This window comes from Prionailurus bengalensis, chromosome B3 (genome assembly GCF_016509475.1).
Source record: "Prionailurus bengalensis isolate Pbe53 chromosome B3, Fcat_Pben_1.1_paternal_pri, whole genome shotgun sequence".
NCBI lineage: Eukaryota > Metazoa > Chordata > Mammalia > Carnivora > Felidae > Prionailurus > Prionailurus bengalensis.
This window is the reverse complement of record NC_057355.1, coordinates 49084189-49104098: the sequence shown is the minus strand read 5'-3', so window position 1 is coordinate 49104098 and position 19910 is coordinate 49084189. Positions and strand designations below refer to the sequence as shown.

The 19910-nt window shown below is 37.0% G+C and overlaps 1 protein-coding gene across 1 annotated transcript in view; it reads right to left on the bottom strand.

Annotated features, from left to right (window-relative positions):
* Positions 1–849: 849 nt before the first annotated feature.
* The window catches only part of PRTG (protogenin), a 129522-nt gene continuing 110461 nt past the window's right edge, over positions 850–19910 (bottom strand). The window contains exons 15-20 of the mRNA XM_043555363.1: positions 19450–19620; positions 11694–11876; positions 10220–10340; positions 8292–8457; positions 5891–5995; positions 850–5426 (exon numbers count right to left, since the gene is read on the bottom strand). Coding sequence (XP_043411298.1) covers positions 5022–5426; positions 5891–5995; positions 8292–8457; positions 10220–10340; positions 11694–11876; positions 19450–19620 — 1151 coding nt within the window. The 3' untranslated portion in view covers positions 850–5021. The remainder of the gene's footprint in view (positions 5427–5890; positions 5996–8291; positions 8458–10219; positions 10341–11693; positions 11877–19449; positions 19621–19910) is intronic.

Sequence of the window (19910 nt, the reverse complement as noted above, 5' to 3'; positions counted from 1 at the left end):
CTTCCAATTTCTGTAATGCACATTTTGTGTATGAAAATTCTATAGTAATAGTGTAGGCAAAATAATGGCCACTCACAGAAGTGCACACCCAAATCCCTGGACTCTCAATATGTTACCACCATATGTGGCAAAGGGACTTTGCAGATGTGATTAAGTTAAGGATTTGGAGAAGGGGAGATTACCCTGGATTATCCAGGTGGACCCAATGTAATCACATGAGTCCTTAAAATTGGAGAACCTTTCTTGGTTAGGGTCAGAAAAGGAGGGATGATGGAATCAGTGTCAGAGTGATGCTACATTGTTGGCTTTGAAGATGGAGGGAAGAGTCCACAGCCTCTAAAAGCCAGGAAAAAAAAAAAAAAAAAAAAAACACAAGGAAACAGACCTTGATTTATCCCCTGAGACCTACAGAACTGTAGGTCTGACCTACAGAACTGTGAGATAATAAATTTGTGTTGTTTTAAGGCCATTAACTTTGTGGTAATTTGTTACAGCAGCCTTAAGAAAATACAGCATCTGATAAAAATGCAAGACTGTCATAATCTTAAACACTTTCAAAGGCATAAAAAGGGAAACTGCCTGAGAAGATTAAAGCCTGCAAACATACACATTGCATTAGCCTGTGATCTTATGTCCTGAGCATAAATCAACTTAACACAGAATTCTATGTATGTGTTCTTCTAAACATCAATAAAAGTCACATTTAGACAAGTGGTTGTATATGGTGATCTCCAGAACCCTTTACTCTGTGCTCACAGCCCACAAAAATTATTTTGACTATTAAACCAAAGCAATTTTACCAGAGATCCATGTGAAATATTGTCAGGAACAAAGTTTACAAAATATATGTTTAGTCTTAGAAAGATCATGACTCTTTTCCATATATTTGGAACTTTTTCTTTTACATTCAGTATTAAAAATTTACATTCAATGAAATATAAACATATATGTGAATCACAGTAGCCACCACTCAAGTGGAATCACATCTGGATATTCTTGCATTAAAAACAGACAAAGATACTTTCAATTTCATCTTTTTTTGTGACACTCCTCAAAGGTGTCTTCATATGGACTTGACAAATGATCCTGACTAGTCAACATCAGCAAGTTTCTGGCAGAAGTCCTTAACAAAGTCTGGACAAACTAATGCAAATCACTGTCATTGTTTCCAATGCTGGCACTGTTCTTGTTTGAAGCAAAGGCAAATAAAGGCATTTCACTGAGCATCTAATTGCCCTGGTGTGCCAAAGCAGATTTTTTATAAGCTACTTAGTGGATAAAGCTGTGTCCTTGCTTTTAGGCTAATCAAAATATAAAACTCCAGATTTCATTTAAAAAATTTTGGTTTCATCTAGGGTTCCCCTAAACTTTGAAATATTAGGCTCCCTTGATGCAGTTCAAATATTTCAACTTATGGACAACTTTCAACATCTATCAAAGGACGCTCACTTAAACAGTGATATGATATCTTGGCTTATATAGCCCACTGCTCCCCACAGGTGAGAACATCCCTATTATTAAGGGACTGCCCCAAGCCTCTGAGTTAACCAGGTAATGCTTTAACAAGAGGAAGACTGTACAGGCTAATTCAGGGATTGCCATATGCTCTGGAATGGAAAAACTTGCTGAGATTTCCGTTGACATCTCACACTCAAGGTGACTAGGAAAGTAATCACATCATTTGGCAAAAACATCCTGTGGCTGAATCAGCAGATTTAATGGAAAGTCCCTATGTATGCTATTTGGATACAGACTGGGTTCTGGAGAGACATGTTTGGTTGACATAAAAACAAGAAACAACAGTTTAATGTACAAATAAATGTCTATATGTGGAGATAACCTTAAATATCTTTGGTTTTTTTTTAATTTGCTGATAAAAAGTACTTGTATAAAAACACTGATAAATACCAACATAATCGTATTGCTTTTAATTATGTAAACTTAGCCCTTTGAGATCTTTTGCTACTTAAAGCTAGATTCCTAACAGCCTCTAAATAAAATTATTTCAAATCTGCTCATCTTTACTTACAGACTAATCTATATATTTTAATGGTCTTTGGTATGAAAATACTGATGAGCAGAATCTTGTAATATTTGGCATAAAAATGGCATGCGTGTGTCAGTACTTACAGCAAGTAAGTCTTTGGAAAAGAAAACAGTTACCATTTGCATATCAGCCCTGTTGGAATGAAACACCACAAAGTAACACCACTATGAGAGATGAGAACCTTCAGGTTTTAGTTACAGTTTCAGACTTAAGACTTCAAAGAAGCTAGCTTTGGCCAAGTAAAAAGAAGTCTTTGGTGTATACTAAATATCTTATTCAATGAGACCAAAATATTTATCTTTGGTGAAAAGATTTTCTTTTCTCTCCAACAAGTAGTTTCAACAATTTAAAAATACTTTAATACTGTATATGAAGATTTATTTGCTGAAGAAAAAAAATTACACTTGAAATTCTTTGGAACTATCTGCTGGTAAAGAACTTACTTTAAATGCTCTGGTAACAATAAGGTAGTTGAAATTACTAGTCTATTTAACTACAACAATCAATATAAACCCTATTATTTTGGGTTAGTAACTACTTACATAAGCTTCATACCTATAGATATTTCTAGTTAATTCAATTTGGGGGGAAATTATAGTAAAATTTTTACCTTCTACTGAAAATTCTTTGGTAACAGGATTATTATGAAAAAAATCTGTATAAGAACAAAATGAAAAGGTGAAAAAGTAAAAATGTACTGGTAAATAATCAGCAAACAGTTATAGCCTAAAGATCTACACTAACTATGGGCCTATTCATCAAAAGCCAACCAAACAAAATACTTTCCTTAAGGGCTTTCAGATCATCTTTTTAGGCTTTTAAAATGATTCAAATTCATGCAGTCCTGGACATATCTTCCATAACCATAAAGGATGATGTTTCAACTTTAGATTTTATTTGCCTTTTAATGAAAGTTTAAAAAATAAAATGAACTCGTTGTATTCATTAATTTTGGATGCTGATAAAAGTTGGCCCCACATACCTACTTACAAACCAAAAGACACCATACCCTGTCAATTTGCCCATGCTTGCATGAGGCAGCTTAAAAGTAACAAAATGTTCCCTGAGTACAGGAAAAAAATAACACTAGAATAACTTTAAAAGGAGGTAGTATAAAACAGGAGCTATAAAGGCAGGAGCAGCATTTTCCCTTGCCTCAGATTGTTCACCTAAAGCTCTGCTTTTTTTGTTTTGCCATGAAGCCCAGACTTAGATAACTAAATGGGGACTTTGAATTTAGTTCAGAAGTGATTGCTGGCACGTAATGTTGGTCTGCTTCTGAACACATCCAGTTTGGCACAAAACTACAAACTAAGAAACGAAGAAATGCATCATCAGACAAAGGGATAGGAGATGATGGAGGCGGGACTATTATCCAGTAATATTCTTTTGATTTTAGAACACCATTTAGCATAGCCTGTCCCCCACCCCCATAAACCAAAGGTCTCAAGGGAAAAACCCATTAAGATTCCTTTTAAAATGAGGTTCAGAAGTCATTTTCAGATAATGTGAAGAACTACTTATGAAAATATATATATATGAGGCCCCCTTTCTACACCATGTGTTTAATTCTTTTTCCTCTCCCGCTGTTGGGTACCTGGTAGGTAACTAACTCATGACTGAAAGAAGGCCTATTCTAAGTGGCTGAGTAAACAGTTTGCTGATTTCAAACCAGCAAGAGGATTAACTCACTCCTGGAGTTAGCATTCCACATTCACAGCATTGACACTGAAAGAAGATTAAATAGAGTACCAAATTCTCTTAAGAATTCAAGAAAATACAAGAAAGGTGGTAGAGCCCTGAATACTTATCCCTAAACAAAACCTGCATAAGAACAAACTAAAATGCTTTGATAAGATGCTATACATCAAAAACAGTTACTGATAAAATCCAAGAAACTCTTAAGGCAACTTCTTGTATTCCTGTCCTAAATAACTTCATGAATATTAAAAAGGTATAAGGCAAAGAATTTCATAATATAAAACAGAAGGCACTGTTACCATGATAACCTCTAGTTCATTTTATGGTCTACTGTTGCATTTATCTTTATTCTTAAAATTTTATGAAATTTCTTTACCCCCCCCTTTTTTTAAAGCCAAGGTGGGATTAAAAACAAAACCAAAAGCCTAACTGATTCTCTTTAAAAATCTGTTTTCTGCATGGAGGTTTACAACTAATTCTGGAAATGTTGAGGATGCTTTGCAAACTACACAGTGCGGCCTTTGGCCAACTGTCAGGCAAAGGGGAAGGGGGAAAAGGCACGGCTCTAGGCAGGCTGAGGTTGGGGTACAGCAGATAAAGCACTCAGACTCTAATGCCCAAAACATAAAGGCCCTTGAAACAATAGTATTCTCTATATGCTACTGAATAGTTCTATTCTCAAAAGAGAGACACTTTCTTTGTTTTGATCATTCATTAAAATCAACAGTCCCACTTTTTCTCTTCTCTGTGGTTTGACAGTCTGCACAGCCAGAGGTATTAAATTATCCAAACCATGCAGATGTCACAGCTTTCTTTAAAAAAAATCAGAGCTTCAGATAAACATTCTTACCCATATACCTATATGACTCCTTTGATCACACACACTACACACACAGCAATGAAAACAAAATGCTACTAGGAAGTATCATTGGTTATGTAGCTGAGATAAACTATCACAATAAACGAGGTAACTAAGTTGTCTTCTGAGTTTGCCATCTGGCAAACTGAGGTAGATAGTCAGCAAAGGGGCTTTCAAAAGTCTTCCCTTTGCTCCAGTGATATATTTTATAATCCAGTCAAATATCTTGACTGTCTTTTCACATTGCTGACAAACATTCAAAATACGTGAGTTTAAAAATAAAAAACAAAACACATTCAAAAAAAAAAAAGCTGAAATACCCAATAAGACATCCAAATTTTCACAAAAGGCTTTGGCTCCCTGTTCATTGTCCTTCGAACAGACTTAAAGGCGAGAATACCTGAACATGGCTCTCTAGATTGGAAAATCATTCTTATCAAAGCGTAGCATGGCCGATGTTGGCTGCAGAACTGAAGGGGACATTTGCTCAGCATCTAGCGGCACTGCAGGGTCTTCACCCTTCCTCGCTGAGGGATCTCCACCTGAATCACTGCCAGCAAAGGAACTGGAGGTCAGGGGCGTGGTGCTTATAACTGAGGACAGGTGTATCTCATCATTGGACTCGTGGGAGAACCTCCCAGAATCCCCAGTCTCGTGGCTGCCTTCACTATTCGCTGAATGCTCAGTATCAGCTACAACACCAAAGGGTCTTGGGAAGCTGGTTGTCTGACCTGGGGAGCTGGGAGAGTCTTCATCGCTGATTAACACAGTAGTGCCTGGCTGGTAAAAGCAGACCGCTTGAGCAAATCTTCTTTGAGGCTAGACAACAATACATAAGACACTGTCAGTGATGATAGAGTGCTCTTGAAAAATAATATATGGTTTTACATATTCTATATATTTTGAGATAGCAATCTGTTCAAATACATGGGTGAAAGGCCATCATCACAAAGGGATTATCTAAGTCAGTAGTTCCCCACCCAAGTGGCTGTGCATCAGAAGTGTCCCAAGGCTTCTTCAGTAATTTTTGATGCATATTCCTGCCCCATCCCTTTCTCCACTGTCCCCCTTTCCCTGCTGAAAACCACAGCTCTGATTACTATTCCAACTGTCACTTCGGTGATCACGCACCACGGATTTCCATAGAGTCATGCTCGAAATTAATAAAATCATATCCAGAGAGAAATGAAAATTAAAGCATTCATTTACATTTTCCTCTCTTTTTAATTATCATTTCATAATACCATGGGTTGCCAAAAATTTTTCTCATTTAGATGGGTTACCTGTTCAACTTTTGTCTTCTTGGAATCTTGGAAAAAAAGCCATTTTTTCTTAGAGTTGTTTTTAATTATAGGACCATAGCTATTAATTATAAGATCAGTTCCTCCCTGGAGAAAAAAAAAAAAGGAGAAAAAGTAAATATTACAGATTTCAGTTTATTTCAGTATATTTCAGTTTATTTCAGTTTATTTCAGTTTAACATGTAATATGTGGCACACAAAATTTTTAAATGTTAAAAGAAAAAACATCAGAGACATCACTGTTTCTTTTTTCACACAAGCAGTACACAACAAATTCAGGGTATTTGTTAGTGATCAAAAAGACGTAATAGATTTATTCTTAAGAGAGATATATATGCTGAATTATTTGCTGTGAAGTGTAATAATTCCAAAAATTATTTTCAAACGGTACAGGAAACAAAAATATGAGAAATATACAAGTACGACAAGATACTGACAATTATTTGTACATTCATTACATTATTCTTCAACCTTTCCACATATTTGGAAAACTTAAAAAGCAGTGGGGAAGAAAAACAATGGGTCTGCATATGCTCAACACTGCTCAACAATGGCAATAAATGGAGGGTCAGCTCTTAGGCTAAGCCAAGGGAACTGAGAGATCCATTCTCCAAACTGGCTTCTCTGCTTCATATAGGCCTCCCTCTGTTCTGCCTCTTCCTTTCTTTGAGAAAGTGAGCGGGGGAGGGACAGAGGGAGAGAGAAAAACGGTAAGCAGGCTTCGTACCCTCAGCACAGAGCCCGACAAGGGGCTCCAACCCAGGAATCATGAGATCATGACATGAGCTGAAATCAAGTCAGACACAATTGACGGAACCACCCAGGAGACCCTCTTTTCACTTTAGATTCTCTCTTTTTTCCCATGTCTTCCTCCCCACACCACTTTTCCTCAGTCCTTTTCTCATATCCAGTTCCAAGTTGGTAACAGAACCCCAATGTATTTTAGTACTTCTTTGCTTATTTAGGAGTTTTAGGATCCAATGTTCTAGATTAATTTGTAATGAGTTGAACGGCTTACATGTGTATCAGAAAACACGAGCTAAACCACCAAATTAAAGTTATTAATTAACAAGTTAAATTAAAAAGACAAGAGGAGTAGCAAAAATGAATTCATTATTATTTACTCATATATAGCACTGCGCTAGATACAAGGAGGTTGCATCTGTTAAATATAATTGTATAAAATTTAATATCAACATTTCTTGAGTGTTATTAGACTTCTGTTATTCTAAATTTTAGGGAAGGGCTAGGGAAGAATTTATACTAGGATTTGTCAAACTTTCTCTGTAAAGAGTCAAATAGTAAATATTTTAGATTTTTCAGGCCTTATATGGCCTCTGTCCCATTTTCTTCTCTTCTGTTATATATTTTTTTCAAACTACCCTTTAAAAATGTGAAAAAGAATTTCATATATAAAAAAAATTTAAAAAAATGTGAAAAAGATTCTTAGCTGGTGATCAACTGGCTTGGGCGAGGTTATAGTTTGTGGATACCTGATTTATACCACATTGGTTATGAAAGTATTATAATAATGCATACTAATGTTGCAATGTGACTAAAAATAATTTTCAGTTGGTGTTCCTAATGCTCATCACTGTACTGTTATTACATATAGTGGAAAGGACATGAAGTAACATCCTCCAATGATATTTCTTTACTATATCCAACTTCCTTAATCTATAAAGGGAAGGATCTTGAGACATCTACTAAGATACTCCATATTTTTACAAATATTGTTTATACCTGGAATGTTCTGATGTTCAAGGCAGTCAAAAAAATCAACCAAACTAAGTATAAGAATGGATTAATAAAGGGGCGCCTGGGTGGCTCAGTCGGTTAAGCATCTAATTCTTGACTTTGGCTCAGGTCATGATCTCACGGTTCGTGAGTTCGAGCCCCACACTGGGCTCTGTGCTGATAGCTTGGGATTCTGTCTCCCTCTCTCTCTGCTCCTCCCCTGCTTGCTCTTTATCTCTCTCAAAATAAATAAAAATAAACTTAAAAAAAAAGAATGGATTAATAAAAAAACTGCATACCCAGTAAATACAAGGCAGCTCAAATTATAGTAAATATAGATTAATGACCCTGGTGTCCTTATCTAAGACATGTTAGTTCCATATAACCACATCTAATCGAATTTATGCTAACTTCTCATTTTTTTCTGTATCTCTCTAATCCTTTATACCTTTATCCTTAATCTATCCTTATCTTCTTCTCCCCAAATATTTTATGTAAGGAAAAGGAAACTGTTTTACATTTCTTCAAGTAGAGAATGGATGAAATATGCTCAACATATGATTTTTCAGTAGTAAATTTCACACATAAAGGGAAGACGAACTGAGGGAAGGATTATGCAGCAAATCAGTAGCTCAGCTCAGAGTACCTTTGCATCAATGAAGCTGTTTGGCATTATCATTGGCATTAAGGATTCTTCATTTTCTACAGCTCCTTCTAGGTTCTTTCCTACTTCATTTCCACTGGCTAGGGAGGCACTAGTACGAGGTAACTGTTGAGTTCCATTCTGTGCCGTCTTGGAAGCAGATGATTTCCTGAAATATTGCAAGAATAGGAAATCTTCTAATTTCATAGGAGATCCAGACAAATGTACCAAATTTGGTCTACAATCACAACTTCGCAAACAGTGGAGTTCTTCAATGCTTGTCTCTCAAATATCTTTAGAAACGGAGTATTAGATTTTTATATCCCAACTCACTACTGCAAACTTTTGTGATTTGAAGAACCTTCTGTATTTCTTTTTGCCCCAATATCTGCTTATATAAAATTACTTTTCACACTTAAGAAAAACCTCAATAGTTACAAAAGTACTATTATTTATTGCTATTGATTATATCAAATTTATGTAGAAAATTATAATTTTTAAATTCACACGTTCCCTTTCAGGTCGACAGATCGTCCATCACACTAACGTAACAATTCAGGTGCCAGTTAATGATGGTAAATTTACCATAGCACTTTTGCAAGATTTAGGTATCACTAAAACAATGTGCAGAAAAATTTTATAAAAAAATTCTTAAAGTGAGAAACCTATACAGCAAAACTAAGCCAGTTAAATATATAAAAGGATGTTAGAATTCTTTCTTTAACATAATATGCTTTCTTTTATTAAAAATTTTTTTTCAACGTTTTTATTTTAGGGACAGAGAGAGACAGAGCATGAACGGGGGAGGGGCAGAGAGAGAGGGAGACACAGAATTGGAAACAGGCTCCAGGCTCCGAGCCATCAGCCCAGAGCCTGATGCGGGGCTCGAACTCACGGACCGCAAGATCGTGACCTGGCTGAAGTTAGACGCTTAACTGACTGCGCCACCCAGGCGCCCCATAATATGCTTTCTGAGTACGTTTTTATGCACAAGTACAAAACTTACAGGGTAAATTCTGATAATCAGTGCTAATGCAGGGAGTCTAGTGATAGGGATTATCCAAAAATAATGTGTATCTGAGTTTGCTTTTTTAAAATACAGTAAAAAACTTTAGGATAAATAAAAGCAAAAGCCAAAACATAAAAGGTTAGATACAGACAAATTTACTGAATACTGAGGGTTTAGCCCAAGTCGAACTACAAATAAGACTAACAATTTATACAAAGGACAGATCCCTAATTATTGTATTTGTTTTACCCCATGTCTGGAGAATCCCAAACACATGTCCTGTGGAGGAAGTAAGGGAGGAGCTCTCAGTGGCAGGCTACTTAAGTGTGAAAATATTCCAGAGAGTAAGGAATCTTCTCAATCAGCACATACATCAGATTAAGTGTGCCATTTTAAAAAGAAACCAAAGGATATATTTTGTACTTCTCAAAATAAAAAGGAAATGAGGAAACCAGGGTCTCACTGAATATTTTATTGGTGGGGCACTTGGGTGACTCAGTCGTTAAGCGTGTGACTTTGGTTCAGGTCATGATCTCACAGTTTGTGAGTTCAAGCCCCACGTTGGGCTCTATGCTGGCGGTTCAGAACCTGGAGCCTGCTTTGGACTCTGTGTCTCCCTGTATCTCTGCCTCTAGCCGGCTTGCTCTCTGTCTCTCTGTCTCTGTCTCTCAAAAGTAAATAGACATTAAAATTTTTTTTTCTAAAGAATATTTTATTGGTACAGTTTTTTCAAAGGGCAAAAAAAAATAATCTCCTCCCAAAGTGAGCACATCTGTATAGCAATTAAGAACTGAAATAACATTATTTTAAAGTGGAAAATCCCAGTTGCTCCTGAAGGCCCTTGACTTCAATTTGCTTCTTGTGGTTACTGTAATTTAAATGTTTTTTAACCACCTCAAAGTGTCTAGCAATGGAAACACACCTGGCTTTACTTCTGTATATCAGGATGAGAACGCAGATGAGGATGCAGGTCAAGGCTATGCCAACGCCCACAGCAATGCCAGTCATCGATTTCTGGTCCAGATGGTAATACCCTGAATAAACTAGAAGCAGAAACACATACACTCAGAATCAATCAGAAAAATAAATGGTTCCACTTATCATAATTGACAAATGCTTTTCTATAACTTTTCTTCCTCTCATAGGAAAAATTTTTGGCAGTATCTGTGTCTAAGCAGAAAAGTATTACTCTTTTATTGGTCATCTCAAAGATCAGTTTATCTTCCCATAACGAAGATTCCAAATACAAGTTCTAAATACTACATTATTACATGAAACATGAACGCCAGTGCATAACTTACACAAGGCATATATGTTTCTTGATGAACCAAAGGGTAGCTTTCATGTCATATTACCTTAAAAGCAGATCTTCTTGTATATTAAAGATTAGTTTTCCATGTACATGTTTGCATTTACTTACCAGGGCTCCTCCAACTTTAATGTGCACATGATCACTAGGAGATATGTTAAAATACAGATTCTGATTCACTACATTGGGGGTTGGGCCCATGATTCTGCACATCTAATCTAACAAGCTCTCGGGTGATACTCATGCTGCTAGTCCCTAAACGCTCTGAGTAGCAAGGTATTTGAGAAGTGAATATGAGCCTCGCTCTCCTTTTCCCATGATAAGGTAGCTACCACTGCTACCTCCCTCCAGTGCTTAAAGCTCTGCCCTTTCTCTTTTTTTTCCCTCTCTCCTTCCCTGTCTTTCTCTTCTCTCACCACCTCCGCCACACACCTGCACACACAGCAGTAAGGTACTGAATGACTATCCGAGGAGCTATGAGCCCTGTTAAGTTCAGTTGGCATTTCCTCCATTTAAAGCCCCTCCCTCTCCACAGGCCCACTTCCCCAAAGAGGAGGAAAAGAAGGTGGCTTGTCCTGTACCACAGGAGGCCCTGGTTTCCTTCAGGACATGACAATTACCCTGAATGGAGTGAGGGTGTCTCTTTAAAGATATTTCTTCTATTTATTGTTTTTCTGGAGAGAAACAACTTTCTCTCTGGAAAGGCTGTTTTTCTGTGGTAAAAACTCTTAATGAAAACCATGCTTTCAGCTTGAACACCACAACCAGCACTGCTGTTTATTTCCACGAAACCTCTCTGGAAGCCTACTCCCATTAGTCCTCGGGCCGTGTGGCTCCTTTGTCTTGGTGGCTGCACAGCTGGGAAGAGAAGTAACTGGGACACAGTGGTCTGAAAACTGCAGTTAATTCTGAGGTAAAGTTTGTTTACTTCTAGAATGCAGGGAACAGCCATGGAGCAACAACTCAAAGAGCTGAGTGCAGGTTTAGGGGTATGGCCGTGCTAGGAGAGGAAAAACAGTACAGAAGAGCTGAAAAAAAAATACTGTACGTTCTTAAGAAAAATCAGTGACTGTGGCAGTATACAGACCTTTGGCATCAGCAGAATCCAAACGCTTGGGCCTCTGATTTGACTCAGAGGTTTCCTTTGGAAGGACTGCCAGTTCCACAGAATTTGAAAAGGGTCCTTCTCCCACCTCATTTGATGCAGATATCTTGACAATGTACACATTTCCTGCCACCAGGTTTTCTAGCAAAGCCATGGTTATTGCCCCTATAAATATATCAAATTACAAATTTAAGTAAACCTTATTTATCTTTTAAAAAAACACACAACCATGACCCTTTATTTGAAAAATGTTTTCCTGATTATAAAAGTAACACATGTTTATTGTAGAACATTTGGAAAATACAGATATAAATAAGGCGACGATCTCCCTTTGTTAACATTTTGGTTTATTTGTGTGTGTGTGTGTGTGTGTGTGTGCACACGCGCGTGCATGCGTGTTCGTGCATACATGCATACACACTGTACATGTATGAGTACATATTTACTACATGAATTTTTTATATTTTAGAGTTTTCACTTAACGTTGTACCATGAGCACTGCCTCTATATAATCCTTCTTTGTAATTTTGTTTTAGGAGTTTTTTAAAGTTGTATGTATTTTTGTTTAGGTTTTTATATAATGTTTTTTATCCCCTCAGATTTTATATATACATAAAATTTGCTCTTTACATACGTATGCATACAAACAGCATTAAAAATTCTTTAGAATATTTCAAACATAGAGAGTATTCTAAAGAGAAAAAAAACTCTTTAGAATATTTCAAACAAAGAGAGAATGGTACAATGAACCCAGATTCAACAGTCATAGTTAGATTTTTTAAATCCAATGTGAAAGACTTTTTTCCTTTTAGAAAAAGGGATGTTTAGGGATCCTTTAGGGATGTTTAGGGATGCCTGCCTGGCTTAGTCTGTGGGGCATGTGACTCTTGATCTTGAGGTCGTGAGTGTGAGCCCCACACTGGGTACAGAGATTACTTAAAAAAATAAACAAATAAAACGGAAAAAAAAAGAAATGTTTAAACTATTTATAGTAATCACTTGTGACAGAGGATCTTGTTCTTACTTCTTAAATTAGAAACAACACAATTATTTTTGAAAGTATGAATATATTTCTCACTCTCTCAATCATTATCTAAAATTTCTTGAAAATAAACAGGAAGGAAAATGCCAAAGTTATGTAGGAACCTCAGAGTGTTGAAGACCTAGATCTCAGATTAACTATCGAAACTACCACTGATATTCTGCTTAGCATCTACTATCCTCCAAAGGAACCATCACTTGAATTTATATATATATATATATATATATATATATATATATATATATATAGTATCAAAAGATCTTTCCTCTGTTGGCATGATGGCTAAGAAGGATTCCTATATGTGTACTGTTATTACTTGTGGGGTCTCTCTGCTCTTGCTCTGCCACTGCACTAAAGTATTTTTTTACAAAAGGGATTCCCACCCTAGGAATTAATTCTAACGTTAATAATGTAGATGTAAGAGTGTCCAACGAGAAAGTTGTCCCAAGCCTGCATTTGTGGGCTGATATTCACAGGGAACCTAGTTTCCCTAAGATGACTTCATCTCACTTTTTCCCCGACTCAGAGCATCCTTATAATGGGCGATGGGCATTAAGGAGGGCACTTGCTGGGATGAACACTTGGTATTATATGTAAGTGATGAATCACTAGGCTCTACTACTGAAACCAATATTACACTGTATGTTAAATAACTTAAATTCAAATAAATAAATTTAAAAAAATAATAGCTTCAAAGAGCTTATAGCAGTCACCCCCAGGCCAGACCTCACTATTCTCCTACACTTGCTAGAGTATATTTCATTATGCAAGTGAAATGTGGGGTGATCTCAGAGCTCAGGTCATGATTCAGAGGCCACCTCTGAGGTCACATGGTGTGAGGCAGCTGAACCAAGTAGCTACGCGAGGGCTGAACATACTTGTTTTCATGTTCTCTGGTTTCAGCTTGGCCTGAAGACAGTGTGAGCTACATGAGTACACAACTGTTAAATAAACAAACTGACCCTTATTTAGAATCAGGAAGAGTCTTTCTATGGCTACCATATTCTCAGCCAGGTGAATTAAAAAAAACAAAGATGTATTGTGACAGGTTACAGTTAACTAGAAGGAAAATCATTTCAATTTCTTCACAATAGACATACAAATAAATTGAGTTTTCACTTTAGCATAGAATACCTTACATTAATTTTTTAAAGTGCTTGGAAAAAACCAATCCCTACCTGAAATTAAAAATCTTTTCATTTAAGTTTTATAAACAGATGAGCTGTGTAGACGCGTCCCATGAAAAAATCGTCCTTCGCACAAAAAAGGAAACTAACATTCTGGCTGCTTTCTGAAGGACAAAACCGTTTACTCAAAGCAGTTCCCAAATGTTGAAGTGATATGCCTGTCCCTGTATTCTCTCAGCAGACTAGCTCAATCTCAATTAATGTGACTACTCTGGTCCACAGCTGTTCACATGTATCTTAATCTTTAGCTGTTCTGGAGTTTCACAAACCAGACAGTACAATAGCCTCAGTGTTGGATCGATGTTGATCAAATGCTGGCATGCTCCCAACTATGTAATTTGTGACTTGGGGCACATTACCGAACTTTAATTTCCTCATGGGGGCAATAATTCCCACCTCATATAATTATTAGAAAGCATTAAATAAACTACCACTGGCAAGTCTCTGACATAAGTGTATACACTCAATGAAAGGGAGTCTTCTTCCTCACCTCTGACCTTCCCTTCTTTCCCTTCTGGAAGACAGAAATATTTTGCACATTTGAACAGCTTAATGCTTCATATAATTCTCAGTAAACGCCAACTGAACTTCTATTAAAATATGAAATACCTGTCACCAAAGGAGTGTTCATTTAGGATAAAAAAGCACAGGGAAAGATTTTGAGGCTGGAGAAGCACTCCAGACTGCAGTCTCAGAACTCACTTGTGTCTTCACTAAGTGATTGTTTTCCAGTCCTATAGTTTTAAAGATCACGTACATGGTGATTATTTCTTAGTTATACCATGAACTTTTCCACACCTCTCCCATGAATTTAACCCTCACACTGATTAATCAACCTCTGTACTTGAAAAAACCAAGCCTTTGATTTATCCTGTCAATTTTGCTTCTCATTTTTCCTTACACTCCGTATCAATCTGCAGCAAATCTAGCATGCTGTTGTTTCAAATTGTGTTCTTAAAGCTTCTTACTACCCTCCTCATGATCACTCCTGTCCAAATGCCCATTAACTCTCACGTGGACAGCTGTATGTCCAATGGTCTCTTCAACTTCTACACTTACCTGCTTATAATCAGTTTTTCAGGTGGTTGCCAGAGTAATCCTTTAAGATTTTTTTTAAGGTTTATTTTTTTTATTTTGAGAGAATTGTGAGTGCGAGTCAGGGAGGGGCAGAGAGAAAAGCGAGAATCCCAAGCAGGCTCTACACTTTTAGTGCAGAGCCCAGTGCAGGGCTCTAACTCATGAATCATGTGATCATGACCTGAGCCAAAATCGGACGCTTAACTAACTGAGCCACACAGGAACCCCCAGAGTAATCCTTTCAATATGTAAATCTGATCAAAGTCTCCAATGTCTTCCATCTCTCCTAGAATAAAATGTGTGGTCTACAAAGTCCAGCCTATAAGATCTGCCCTTGGTTTCCTTCCCCCTGATCTTCTACTGCTTGCTCTGTCCCTTACTCTAGCCTCTCTGGCCTTCTTGTTCCTCTAACATGCTAAGCATACTTCTGTCTCACGGCCTTTGTACTTCCTCCGATATCCATATGGCTCTGCTCAGATGACTTTTCTTCCAAAAGAACTTAACCTTACTACCTCCATCACTTTGTCTCTTCCCCCCATTGTAGCTTTCTTTATAACATTAGGACATACCTGAACATTTACATATTTGTTTGTGTGTTACCTGAGATAGAAGTTTCAATGGGGAAGGAACACTGTTTTGTTCACTGTAGTACTGCCAATGCCTAGAAAAGAGCCTGTCACACAGTAATCTCTCAGTAAGAATTCATTTAATAAATCAATTTGTTCCTACTATTGGTATTCTATTTGGCAAATGTTGAGTTAAATGGATTCCTTTACTGAAGGACTTTAATTTCCAGTGTGAATCCCTAATAGGCGGAAATGATATCTTTATTTAGACCAAATTTATTTATTCATAGAACTTTTTTTTTTTGAACAAGGGACATCTTGGATAATCTTGGGACAATCACGTTATGAGAAATAGAGTTCAGGAATTGCTATAGTATAGGGCATAATTTCTCAGTGCCTTTTAGATTTTAAAATAATTGACTAGTTTGTGATGATTTACTGCAGATCGGGAAGGTAAAGACTATAATTTCTGAATCACTTTAAATTATACACAAGTATAATTTCATATCACATTTCTGCCCCATCATTTCACCATGTACAATTTTAGCCACAAATATCATCTGGTCATCATGAACATTTTTTAAAATGTTTTCACTAATGGAGAGGACTGGGTCACTCACTCGGCTGAGTGTCCAACTTCAGCTCAAGTCATGATCTTACAGTTCTTGGGTTTAAGCTCTGCGTCAGGCTCTGGGCTGACAGCTCACAGCCTGCAGCCTGCTTTGGAATCTGTGTCTCCCTCTTTCTCTGCCCCTCCCCTGCTCACACTCTATCTCTCTCTCTCTCTCAAAAATAAACATAAAAAAACTTTTTTTAACGTTTTCACTAACGAGAAAATCTTATTCCACTTGGTAATAAATATGTGAGTTAAATATACACATAAAATGTACAATAAAATATGTATAGAAGATTAATAGATATATAGGAAAGAAATACTGATATTTTTCCTCTTCCTTTTCCCTCATCTTTCTATCCTTTTACCTTTTCTGAAAGTTGCCATAATTAGACATGAAAGACCATTTTACATTCTATTTCTTTCTTTAAATGTCATGTTGTATTTTTTGCTTTTGGTTTAAAAGGGGTGCCTCAGGGGTGCCTGGGTGCCAACCTCAGCGCGTTGAGCATCTGACTTCGGCTCAGGTCATGATGTCACAGCTTGGCTCATGAGTTCGAACCTCGCATCCAGCTCTGTGCTGACAGCTCAGAGCCTGGAGCCTGTTTCTGATTCTGGGTCTCCCTTTCTCTCTTCTCCTCCCCCACTCACGTTCTGTTTCTCTCTCTCTCTCCCTCAAAAATAAATAAACATTAAAAAGACTTTTTTAAATAAAAGTGGATGACTCAAACCTTTTATGTTTTTTGCTCTCAAAAAAATATTCAATGTTTTTTTTTACCTATATTATTCATTTTGTCCTCTATGAAATACTAACATTAGCTATAAAAAGGCGTTCTCTATACTTAACAAAGGAAAAACGCTTTTTGCTATGAATGTGTCTTAAAATCACAAAAGTAGGATAATGGCAAAAATAGATTTTTTCTCCCATGCATGATTATATAGTTAGAAAGGCTTATATAGATGTAAAAACCTGCAATTACAATCCATTTCACTACTGGGTCATCAGTGAGGCAAAATACTGTTTTCTGAACCTTGTTTGAAACTGACAAATGAATGCAATGAAAGGAACCAAAACAAAATACTGTTTCTTTTTAGCCAGGTACAAATGAAGAGCTAAAGGGAATATGTGCTTCTGTGATAAATTACTTACTTATAAAGATTAATTACTTATACATAACACCTCATTAAATCAAGTTTGTCAAATGTGTCAATAAATCATTTTGGAATTAACTAAAACTAAAGTATACATTTAAAGAATACTGTGGTAGCCTGTAAGACTAATAGCCCTAAATAAATGGTGCCTCTGTCTATCCACACCCAAGGGCAGTGCTCTCCCACACTAACTCTGGGCTTGCCTATCTGATTTGCCTTGCCCAGTGGGACATTAGCAAATATGAAACAAGCACAGGCTTGCAAAGCTTTGTACGTGCAGCTTCCTCCCTCTCCTCCTGATGCTGGAACTCTCTCCTGCTGTTTTTAAGCTACCCATACTCTGTTGAAATCATGAGATGATTTTAGTCTCATGAGTGACCTCAGAAGAGACCAAGGGAAAGACTGCCCAGCTGATCCCAGTCCAAATTGCTGACTCACAGAACTGTGAGAAAATAAGATGGCTAATTTTTAAAGTGGTTTGTTAGGAAGCAATAGATCAATTGATACACACATAAAACTGCATTGCTGTCAAGTACTTATTACATTCAAGTTTCTTCAGTGACCAGGAAATCATTACTTAGTGGAGCTTCTACAGAATGAAAAATATGAATATATGACTATTAAAATTCCAACTAAAGTCACCACTTGTTTTATGTTTGCATAGAGAGTTTTATATTATATCCACACGAGTTTTATATTATATCCACACCTATTTTAATTAGGTAAATACTCCCTTCAAAAGGTAAAATGTATGAAGAAATATAAACACTGTAAAGTGTTTAGAATATGTAAATGGCCAACAAATTTCCTTCTTAAAATCCTTCTTAAGTTTTTAATTGCTTGGCAAGCTGTTCTTTTCCCAGTATGCATGCCTAAATTAAGGAAGCGCCAAAATAATAAAGCTTTACCATTTATGTGATGGCCCATCTGAAAACTGGTATGGGGGACTTGTCCAAATGGAAGATTCAAAAATTTTAAAAGGATAGAATGATAAAAGCATGCAGTAAGAATGTTAAAACGTTTTAGAATTTAGTTTTTCTCAGCTAAAAACAAAAATCAGTGTTACAAAAATTAAATCCAGTGTTCCTATGTCCCATTCAGCTTTTCCCTGTACTTAAGTGGACCCTAGTTATTTATATGGGCCAATTTATTTGTATGTGGGCCTTTTTAGTAGCTGTATACAGGTCTGCTACCTTCAACCAGGTCTTCTTCCAGTGTTTGCTACTCCAGGGTAAGACACGCCACCATCAGAAATCTAGTAATCATCTGTAACGATTCTCCCTTCCTTATACCTCTCCTTCTCTACATAAACTACCCAGTCCTGTCAAGTTCACCTCCCCTGTATCTTTTGACTGTCCTCTCCTTTCCATCTCAATCCTCAGTGATCTCATCCAGGCTTATTGTCTCTTTCCTGGACCACTACAGTCACCTCCTAGTCTCTGCATTACTCTTACCCATTTCTCCTGGACCAAACTCCTATTCACAATATTCAAAAGTGATCTTTCTGGAATGTGAATCACATGCTCATGCTTAAGATATGCTGATGGCTTCCCAATGCTCTCTGAATAAAACCCCAGTGCTTGAGGCTCTGGGGAGCTCAGTCAGTTGAGCTTCCCACTGTTGATCTCAGCTCAGGTTATGATCTCACGGTTGGTGAAATAGAGTGCAGAGCCTGCTTGGGATTCTCTCTCTCCCTCTCTCTGCCCCTTTCCCACTCATGCTTTCTCTCTTAAAATAAAGAAATAAGTAAATAAACATTAAAAAAAAAAAAAGCCCTGGGGAGCCTGGGTGGCTCAGTCAGTTGAGCATCTGACTTAGACTCAGGTCATGATCTCACAGTTCGTGAGTTCGGGCTGACAGCTCAGAGCCTGAAGCCTGCTTTGGATTCTCTGTCTCCCTCTCTCTCTGCCCCTCCCCCACTCACGCTCTGTCTCTCTTTCAAAAATAAACGTTAAAAAAAATTTTTTTAAAAAGCCCAAATCCTTAATAATTTGTTACTTGATAAATATAAATTTAAAATAAACTAGATCCTTCTTTCCATTTGTTTCCTTATCATCAGTAACCTTACTTTCCATCTTCTTTGAGAATTTAGGATATTTACCTTCTCGGTGTAGGACCTGCCATTCTCCTGCAATCCAGGCCTTCCTGGATGCATACAAGATGGTATAGCGTGTGACCACAGTCTCTGGGCCATCAGGGGGTTTCCAAGAAACCAGAGCAGTGTCATCCTCTATCAAGGTCACTTTTACTCCAACCGGTGGGCCTGCTGGGGCTGTGCACACATATAAAAAATACTGTATTACCAGGATTAAATGGTGATAAACACTCAAATACCCAGTTAATAGATGCATAGTCATGGAAAAGAGTTAGAAAAACTAGAAACCACTATAAAAAAATCTCAGAATCACAGCTATTACAGATCACTAGTGATAAGGGTAAAATACTATTTTTTTTCTTCTTTTTCTGATAGGTAATTTCATTTTTATAATGTTTAAAACATCATGAAAAAGGATATGGTAGATTCCTAGATGGGGAATTACTGAATCAGAGGATGTAAGCACG